The sequence below is a fragment of the Prenolepis imparis genome, unplaced genomic scaffold (assembly GCF_030444845.1).
Source record: "Prenolepis imparis isolate NDT839.2.m4 unplaced genomic scaffold, iyPreImpa1.0 SCAF_5, whole genome shotgun sequence".
Lineage (NCBI taxonomy): Eukaryota > Metazoa > Arthropoda > Insecta > Hymenoptera > Formicidae > Prenolepis > Prenolepis imparis.
The window spans coordinates 13,566,109-13,577,026 of NW_028141163.1; the positions used below are offsets into that span (position 1 = coordinate 13,566,109).

General features: G+C 28.2%; 3 protein-coding genes across 3 annotated transcripts; 2 read left to right on the top strand and 1 right to left on the bottom strand.

Moving 5' to 3' along the window:
• The first annotated feature begins 578 nt into the window (after positions 1-578).
• On the top strand, positions 579-4,566 carry LOC145936157 (F-box only protein 21). The gene is made up of 9 exons (XM_083038058.1): positions 579-973; positions 1,630-1,896; positions 1,976-2,420; positions 2,530-2,660; positions 2,750-2,903; positions 3,100-3,288; positions 3,381-3,464; positions 3,842-4,103; positions 4,246-4,566. Exons 1-9 carry the CDS (start codon positions 813-815, stop codon positions 4,386-4,388), a joined length of 1,836 nt encoding a protein of 611 aa, XP_082894184.1. The 5' UTR covers positions 579-812; the 3' UTR covers positions 4,389-4,566.
• Positions 4,567-6,822: 2,256 nt separating this feature from the next.
• LOC145936665 (sentrin-specific protease 8) lies at positions 6,823-9,507 on the top strand. Its single transcript, XM_083039083.1, has 4 exons — positions 6,823-7,182; positions 7,282-8,031; positions 8,454-8,707; positions 9,083-9,507. Exon 2 carries the CDS (start codon positions 7,286-7,288, stop codon positions 7,997-7,999), a length of 714 nt encoding a protein of 237 aa, XP_082895209.1. The 5' UTR covers positions 6,823-7,182; positions 7,282-7,285; the 3' UTR covers positions 8,000-8,031; positions 8,454-8,707; positions 9,083-9,507.
• On the bottom strand, positions 8,536-10,077 carry Hao (Hydroxyacid oxidase). The gene is given in 7 exon segments (XM_083037931.1): positions 8,536-8,667; positions 8,851-8,905; positions 8,907-8,953; positions 9,101-9,187; positions 9,261-9,320; positions 9,323-9,434; positions 9,785-10,077. Coding segments are annotated over 7 exon segments (786 nt in total).
• Between the last annotated feature and the right edge of the window lie 841 nt (positions 10,078-10,918).

Consider the following 10,918-nt stretch of genomic DNA (forward strand, 5'->3'; position numbering starts at 1 on the left):
CATAATCTTCAGCCTCAGGATTTTGTCGACAATCTTTTGTTATGGAAACAGTATCCGTAATTCCTAATAAATCTTGTTCCATAATTAATTGTAAAATGCTCGCATTTTCGTCTTCGTAAATGTAGGAAGATGGTTCAAGAAAAGTCTTTACAATGCACATTAATGCAACATCCATTTCCATGTTCAAAAAAATATAATCTGCTTGTCGTTAGTAGAATAAAGGGCGTGGAATAAAGAGAAAGAGAATCTCTTTATTTTGTACAATTCTGAAATTATTGCAAGAACCTTAGAACGTGTATATGTATATATACACTTATTAATTAGCAATATTATCACCTAATAGGAAATGAAAAAAAATTAATACCACATCAAACAGCTGTTAATTGTACGACTGTCAAACCTCACATATGTATATTAAATATTAAATAACCTAGATTCGACGCGGCTCGGAATAATAAAAATTATCCACCAATCATAAGTAGTGAATAATCGATAATCGAGCAATCGAAATCGGAATCGAAGGAAGATCGCAATTTTGAGGCGATATATATTTGCATTTGCACCATCTATAAATTTTATATGTTCTATGACATTGATAAAATATAATAGTGAACTGGCGACAGATGAAATGATAAATACATGAATAATGAGAAATATAGCAGTCGATAATCTCGGATATTTTAGTGCAATTTTTGTGAATTTATCGAAAGTGTTATGTAATTAATCGTACGACAAATAAACATCCATCGCGAATTAACGAGGATCGCAAATCGCACATCGCACTTTTTGCGCACTTCATCCAATTTATTGCAATGGCTACGATAACAAGTTTATCTAACGAAGTGATCAGCATTATCCTGGGAAGTGTCAGTGTCAGCATTAAGGACGTCGTGAGCTTTGCTTCTACATGTAAACATTTTCGCAGCATGATCAATGATGATAATGTACTTTGGCAAGACAAGCTTTATCAAAGGTATTAGTCCTTCTCATCCTTAATATTTTTTGCAACTTTTGCAAAATTTATTGTAAATAATTTTTTTTATATTCTTTGATTTATTTCGATTTATTTGATACAGCACGTGATAAGCTGTATTTTTCATCTTTCGTCGAATGTTGTTAGGCTTATATATGTACAAGGACTCACATTTTCGTTGTATTCAGCAAGTAATATAAGTTGGATTAGATTTAAAAAATGCAAATGGCGAATTATATTGAATAAAATTTTCGTGTAAATTTCTCGTTTAACATGATGGCAAACGAGGATATGAATGTCGGTATTCTTTTTTTATTATAAAACCAGACTATCTGTTTACACATGCAAAAATATTTAATCTCATTGAGCTTAGTCATATATATAATGATAAATGTGCTGTTATTTCCTTGTTAGATTTCCTATTATGATGTAATCTTATAATTATAGCAATGTAGTCTCAATATAAGTAGTATTTCCTTATTGATATTATATTTTATTGTTTAGGCATTAAAAATTGTTGTGCATTAGACAAGAAAATTGTTGTATAATTTTTCTAATTTATTTGAAATATATAATTTTTTCTTATAAAACACAACAATAGAATATTACATACTCAGAGAATTATATAAAGTATCAATCTTTTGTCTTAATTTTAGATGGCCCGACTTGAAAAGAGTCTACAATAAACAGAAATGTGAAGGGCATATAAATTTTAAAAAAGAAGTAAAAGCAAGTATGAAATGCAGGAGAGAATTGTGGTGTTATGTTATGCAAATGTCTGAAATGCACTATTATAAAGATAATCTATCTGACAGTGACATGAAAGATTTTGATTCATTATTCCATCTGGATAAAGGCGCATATCATATGAATTATTATTTTCTCATAGATGAGCTAATGAGTATCCTTGCGCAATCTCCAAGGTAAAATTTAATAAACTGTTCAAATATTTTTGACCAATATCTGGATTTATTGCATAGTTAATATATGTATACTTTTTAGGGAATCTAATTTAACACATAGATATTATGTCAAGAAACTTCTTCGATACCTGCAGCAATGTCGTTTAAAGAGTATATGGCAAGAATTTATAAATTACCCTGATAAACAACAGATTTTAGAACAGGCAGCTACTATTCTAGCTCAATGGTATCAACCTAGAAAACGTGTTTCTTACTCGCGTGTAAAAGCATCATTGGCAAGTATTGCACAGCAGGTATTGGAATGCCTTAAAAAAGAACATCCTGAGCATTCAATATTCTCAACGTCCACTGAGCTGTTTTCCTTTTGGGAAAATAATAATATTGATGATAATCAATGGAATAGTACAGAGGGAAAACAGATTATAGATATTCTTCGAAAGGTTTTATTCGATGAAATGGGTTTTTGTGGATGGCTTTGTGTGCATTCTGCTATCACCAATCAAAAATATAATTTTATAGATTGTGTAAGTTATAGATTATGATACATTAATAATAGTTTAAACTATAAATATATATCTCTATACTTATATTTTTGTAAATATTAATTTTTTTATTGTGATTTTTAATGCATAGGTTTTGGAAAAGAAAAATGGTAATGCAATATCCCTGGCAATAGTATTTCACGGTGTGGCAAGAAGACTCGGTATACGTTGTGATCTAATATCTTTTCCAAGTCACTTCTTTTTAAGTTGGAAGTCAAAATAGTAAGAACAAAATTTTATTTCTCTGGAAACATCTCACTCTTCTCGATTTTACTCATTTTTTATTTTACATATATTCTTATTGCTTACAGCAACACAACAAACCCAGAAGATGAAGAATGCTTCTATATTGACGTTCTGAATCGTGGATCTATTCTAAGCAGGAATGACTGTCCCAAAATTCGTGGTGCTAAAAAGTGTCCTATAGAAAATTTCAATACATACAACAAAACTAGTCCCATAGAGGTTGGCAATTTTTATATATTATATACATATATACAGCTTTTAAATGTAGCAATAGTTAGTAAAAAATAATAGAAATAATAATCAATTGCAGATATTAACAAATATATGCTAGATCAATAAAACATTTCATAGACAATTAGAAAAAATATTTTTTATCTATTGCAAATCTTAGCTTTATTTATATATATATTTTAAGATAATGTTGCGGATGATCAATTATTTGCAAGTGATAAATCGTGACAAAAGGACAGAAATACGTTCATTACTAGAGCTTCAGCATCTGTTAGAACCAGATAACATTGACACGATTGCACAGTTAGGTCGCCACTATATGCAGCATTACATGGATTTATCAGATCTCATAGTTAAATTGAATGAAATACAGGTATATACATGATTTTTTTTTATATATAGATAAAAAAGATTCAAAATTTTTTTTCTTTAATTTTAAAAAAATTTATTTATATCTATTTGCAGAATAACTGTAAGAATAGTAGATGTGCAGAAGTAAGACGCGCCGAAATGATATTGGATAAGTTTAGGAAATATACAAATCATCTGGTAATATATATTATGATTATGATAATCATATCACATTAATATTAATTTGCGCATTAAAAAGTTAAAAAATATTTTTATATAACAAAGAGATATGTAATCTAGAGTTTAATCTTATTATTTTTATATATTTTCGAGTAATTGGCTTGGCACAAATGCATGTGTCGAACAAATATATTAACAAAGTAATTTGATCAATGATTTGTATGAATTATAATCACATTAATTATCTATAATCTTTAAACTCATACAGAAATCAATTTTATATATTGTGACATCTTGAAAGCATTTTATATCAAATCTTATATCAAAGCATTTTATATCTATATAAATATATAAGAGATATTAAATTTTGATATTAATCTGCATTTTCTTCCTAGCCTTACAATAAAATAATAAGACAAAAAAAAAAGCAAAGGAAAAAGGAGATGATGTTTGCAGTTGGAATGATTGTGACATGTCATGATGAAATCAGAGCTCGCTCCTTAACAGGTGTAATTATTGGATGGGACGAAGAATTTAATGTACACGTGGAAATGGAATGGAAGCAATGCATACCTTTATATAATAACTCCAGTACTCTATCGCAACCATTTTACAAAGTTCTTTGTGAAAACAATAAAGCGTATTACGTCATTGAAGGTATAAGCAAATTATTAGAAGCATCTTATATATCTTATGGATATATTTCTATATTATATGTTTGTATATTGTATGATTATGACATTAATTATTTATGATTTCATCTACACATAATGCAAAAAAATGACTATTTTGATTATAGATGCTATAAAGAAGACATCTTTACCGAGTTGGATTGATCACAAAGAAATTGGCCGATATTTTTGTAAATTTGAAGATTTTTACTATGTACCAAACAAAATGTTGGCAGAACATTATCCATGTGATCTGCAAATTAATAATTAAGACTCGATAACTTCTACCAAAATTAATAAGTCATATTCTTAATCTTTATCAAGATACTATTTAGACTTTAGACAAAGACTTTATAAAACATATTGCCCTTTTTGGCTGAATAATTATTATATTGTGTAATTACATCAAGTATCAAAATAATTCATAAACTAATGTGTTCAAAACTGAACTACTGCTATTCGCATTCCACAAATTAAATTTAATAATTAGCAATTGCCAACGATTAGCCAGGCTAATAACTCGTGAGATATTAGAAAATAGTATTTGAAGCTGGCTTATATTTAGCGTCCGGCTATGGGGACTCTCCTTCCGGTTCGGTACGAACAGATAGCTCGTCTTTTGCTATTATTTTTTCTTTTCCGTCGCTCGCGAATTAGAATAGTGATTCGAAGTTTTTTTTGTAAAAATAGTTGTAAATATTCGCACATAATGTGATAAAAAGTGAGACATTTTCTAATTTATTGAAGATGAATTATAGAGTGAGAAAATCTTTAGTTTCATATTTATTTCTTGCGCAAATGGCAAGAAAACGTTATATATGATTTTTTTGTTAAAAATTTAAAACAAAAAATTTATATATTTAATATATTATTTTTTATTTAGTGTCTAAAACTGAAAATTTCTGTGAATTTGAAAACAGTATATCTTAACATAATTGAATATTAGAAGATTAATTGTTTTAAAGAGGGAAAGTTCTAATATATAGATGATAGTTTTAAAACCAAAATTATATAATATTACAAGAAGTTAAATTTATATGTATATATCTTGTATTATCTTGAAGAAGAGAGAAAGATAAACTTGTATATAATTTTAATATATTGTATATTTTATGCACATCAAAATAATAGTTTTTATAAGGATAAAATTATTTGATAAGAAATTTTCTTTCTCTATATATAAACTACACAAATATTTGAAGATTTGAGTTTTCATAAAGTAAATCCAAAATTAAATTTAAAACAAAAAATCTTTATATTATGTAATATAAAATGTAACTAAATATTTTTAATTAAGTAACTAATTTAAATAATAATACGATGAATTTTCACATTCTTTTAGAAACTGCTTTACATTTCCGCAAAATCTGTTAATATTTTTTTTTTTTTATCAATTTACTATATTAATGCGAAACAAATTTGAAACACAATTAACTTGTATGTGCTTTTTTTGCTAATGGAAAAACATATAAATAGGAAAATATTGCACAATATTATAAATAAGATAACTCGATGTATATGCATTTCAATTCTCAATGTATTTTACATATCATTTACATGCATTACATGCAAGGTAAAAATAATTTATAGAAATTGTTATATATGTATATATGCATACGTTATATACATATATTGTGTGAGTAATTATTTATATAAGCACATTCATAATTACAATATTTTTCACTATTTCAGAAAATCTTGACGAATGTGCACATACATCCAATACGTGCTCAGCGATTGTGAGAAAGAAATAATCTTGTTATCGATTATTGATTAATGGAAATAAGATCATTTTGGATAGATATTTGTTTTATAAAAAAGGTAATATTGACAATTGCATAAATCTCTTATAAATTTAACATATATAATATATTCCAGATAAGTTTGCACATTTTTATAATATAATAGATTATTTGCTCAGTTGATTTTTAACAAAAATATAATGAAAAATATCACAGTTTTTAAATTTTAACGTTAAAATATTTTCATTAAGCTACGTCAATCAAGTGATGCTTTAAAATTAAAATTCTATTAAAATAAAATTGATTTATAAACAAAAATTATATACTTATATATTTATATACGTATAAAAATATAACGTTCATATATTAATTTCTTTCTATTCCGATTGGCTCTTTTCTCATGTGTTGTAAGAAATTTATAATTTAAACAAAAATTAACATCTCTGCAACCTTCCACATTTTTTATGCATCTAATCAAATGTTATCAAATTTTATGATTGTAATTAAATATTATCGAATTTTATCATTGTAATAAAATATTGAGTTATGGTATACATACATATATGTATACATATATTTATAAATATATTTATAAATATTTACATATTTAAATAAATATTAATGTTAGCTTATAAATTAACAACTACATAATAATAATCATATTGTAAATATTTACAGGTCTCGAATATCTACAATTATTATTATGTCTAAAATTTCAATTTCTTCATTATGTATACATACATACATATATATATCATGATATGTGCATAAAATCGAGATACGACGTGTGTGCATGTGGGGAGCTGAGCGCTGAGCCTGCCGGTGGGGTGGGGTGGGGTGGGGTGCCGGTGCGCCGCGCGGAGTGGGGGCTGCGTGGTGGGGGCACCGGCGCGCCGGCGCGCGCATCCCCCCACCCTTTACCCCCACTCCGCGCACCGAATTCCTACGGCGCGCGGCGCGGCGCGGCGCGACCGCGGTGACGCATTGACGTAGCGCCACTCGAAGGTCAAAGTCGCGCACATCGACACGCGCTCTAATATTACATATTATATATTCTATGGTTGCGCGACTTGAAATTGGCAACACTGGTGTGCATGTAAATTCGTGTAATAAGATATCGAGTGCTTCTGAAATGCTGTTATGATATTTGACAACATATTATTATAGAAGAAAGAAAATAAATAAAACGGAAGATTTAAAAAAAGGGACGGAGAGAAAGAGTGATATAGAAGAGTATCTTAAAAGAAATAGACAACAAGAGAGAGAAATAATTAAGAAACAGACATTTATAATTTGTTCCTCAGTAATTCCATTCATCTTAACGTATGTTTAACTTGAAGTTTTTGATGCAAACTTATTTTCTATGAGTATAACCTATTAAATGAATATTTACATTAGATTTTGGGTAATTCCTGATTTCAGTATTATGCCAATTTTGCCTGAATTTTCGAAGCATTTAAGCGCTGATTTTATGGTGAATCTAGAGGAAGACAATGACATTGTGTTGAGTTATCATAATTATTTGGTGAGATCATCGGATGCTGCGTTATTGGAGAAAAATGATACATGGCTCAACGATATCGTGATAGGATTTTATTTCGAATATTTGGATCAACAATATAAGAAGGATAATAAGAGACAGTTATTATTTATCGATCCTGGAGTGACTCAGTTATTAAAGATGCAAGCCCCTTCGCAATATGATATATTTCTTGATCCTATTGAAGCAACAAGTTATGACTACATATTCTTTCCTCTGAACGATTGCGATGGAAATGAGCCAGGTGGCTCGCATTGGAGTTTGTTGATATTCTCTCGTATAGACGAGATGTGTTATCATTACGATTCATCAAACAGTATTAACAGAACTACTGCAGAAAAATTTGCTAGGGGTGTAATCAAATATTTTCTTCATAAGCAAGAAAAAAGATACATTGAAATGGATTGTCCACAACAAAATAATGGCTATGATTGTGGTTTATTTGTCTTATGTTTGGCAGATTTAATATCGAGATATATTCTGAAAGGTTTGAAAATAAGTGATTGTGATTGTAGTGTAGTTACAGAAATGGTCTCAAAAAAACGTATGGAGTTATTAGGATTGATTCAGGATTTAAGAAATATATACAATGATGAATAACAGAATCTATTAATATTTCAAGTGTAATTAAGGTAATTATATTTTACTTCTATATAATAAATTTGTTGCTTAGTTAATATTAATCTTTTTTTCATTATCATACTTGACATTTATATATGTGTACTACAATTTGACATACATTGCTAAATGTTAAAAATTTTACTTCTCTATAATGATATAAAAGTGATAATTTATTTATTCTTATCTTAGTTAAATAAAGTAGTTTAGATAAAAAATATATTTTTAGAGAAACAACTATATTTTATGCAAGTGTTTATAATGCACAATATAGTATATCAATATTTTGGATACAAATATGTTAAGAAATTAGAAATTTATAGATAAAATAGAAATATAGTATTGTATTTTAATGTTACATTACAAGCAAAACTTATTTTCATAAATGACTATAATATGACGCATGAATCACCACATCTCGCATAATGTCTTTTAGGGATGCACAGCCTGGAAGAAACATTGGCAAACAAATTTTACTAAATTAAAAAAGAAAACATAAGGTCACAAATTGAGAGATGTTAAAAATTATGCTTTGACTTGCCAGTTAATGCGAATGCTAGATCGATTTCTCTTCTCATAAGTTCAAGAATCTCGCTGGCATCTTTTTCGCCATATGCCAAACTCCAAAGCATCGGTCGGCCAAAGAATACCTGAGAAAAAAAAGGCCGCAGCAATTGATGAATGTAAAAGGTACAAACAAGAAATTTTCTTATTCAGTGATTAAAAAGAAATCATATTTGAAAACAACACGACTCTGATTCATAAATTGAACGAACTGTTCAAATACTTTTACGCAAATTGTTGTAATCTGCCATTCGATAAATTCGTCATACCATTTTTGCGCCCAATGCCAAGGCTTGTAATACGTCGATACCTTAAGTCACTCCATTTGATTTGATCTCCCATGCCTTTGCTTATTTCAGGCAAAACTTTGATCTGCAAATGTGATTATTTTAATAACTTGCTTTGTATACTATATAGTTTTAAATTGTTTAACAAACTCCTCATACTATATAGTTTTAATTGTTTAACAAACTCCTCATAAATTTAATACAATTTTTTCAGCAAGAATTATGAACTGACCGTTGCTGGAACACTGTCTACTTGACGTGCACCATGATTCGAAACAATAATGCCATCGACCTCATTTTCCATGGTAGTGTTGTAGATCTACAACAAGTGGACTAGAATACTATTTGATTTGTTTGGTGCATTAAATATGAAACATGTGAAGAGATCTAACATGACAAGATAAGAAAATTTTTATTAGCAGTGATATAGATATTTTAAGCCATTTCACACATCATTCCAGGACAGGGACGGATTAAATAATAATGCGTTAACGTATTCAATAAGGCCAGAGCCGGTTTTTACGCTATTTATTCATTGTGCTAAATCATTTTCAAAATTTGTAAATCTAAAAAATGTGTGTATATATAAATATTACATACGTTTTTGTGTGCTTATAATAAATTTTATTTAAAATTGAAGTATATATAATAGAAATTGACAATTCTCCTTTAAATATGCGAAGTTAAATTCATCTTGTTTGGTCTTTTTATGAATACTAAATTAAAAATATAATTTAACTTTTGGCAAAATAGTTTGATGAGTAAAAGATATATACATTAATTGCTTTATTTGTACTCTTTAATAGTGAAGTTCTCATTCTATAACTTTTGTGATTTATGTATAATTGTGTATTTTTGCATTTTTTTAGATATTCATTTACATTCGATTCTCTCTATCTGTAACATCTGGAAATACCTCAAGTGACTCGATAACGCGAATTTATTTTTTACATCGAAGCTATTTTTTGTCACCGGAGAGTGGCGTATCGATATAGTAAGAACCAGCGTTTTGAAGCCAGTACGTTCGGCGCGTCTTATCAAATTCAAGGTAACATTTCTGTCGTTACAAATGAAGAGCTGGAACTATTTTATACCATCTGGAGCAGCTTCTGCCACTTCCTCTATACTACTCGTCGATATCGTTGGAAGAATAAAAATCGTTCCTGCTGTCTGAGCGGCTACAAATCGATAAAGCGACGATGTAAACATATTGGTGTGAGAATAGCTTGAAGAATCTAACTGATAAAAATTAGATTTATTAATTTCATTGCATTTGCTTGGTATCTTGTAGAATTTTAATTATTGTAGATTTATTTAATTTTATTTATTAATTTAATTTCTCTTGTTTTCGATTATTTCCGTAACGCTCTGTTGCAGTTGTATACTATGTTATTTGTAAACTAATTCTAGTTATCCAACCGATTTCACTTATATGATTACATCACGCGAGCAATATGCAACATGCACAACGACCTGTTATTACATACATTGTTCGTAACACCTGTTAGATGATCTCTTTCTAATAGAAGAGCAATTATATGTTTCTTTGGCGTATTTATATTGTATAGTATTTATATTCTATTTTTATTGTACAATCATTTTATTCATATACAGGCATTTTGTACAAAAAGATTAGAAGTTTATAAATTCGGTATAATTATTAATCAATTTTTATTCTTCGTCAATTTTCAAATTTTCTCAAATATTAATTATCAAATATAAATATAATATTAGAGAATATATATATATATATATATATATATATATATATAAAATTATTGAAGGATATCTTGGATTTTAAATGTTAGAAAAAAAATGTTTTTAAAAAAATAATCGCGAATTTTATTCAACAAAGCAACAATCATTTAAGTTTTCTTTTCGATAAGAAATATTTTCAACGAATGTGCCTCAGATGAGTAAATGAGCTATATATAATTATTTTCTTAAAATTTATATATATTTTTAATATTTGTATATTTATATATTATCTCGATTGCGATTGATCAACCAAAACCGTTAGTGCAAAAAACGCACCAAAAGAGAACGTGCG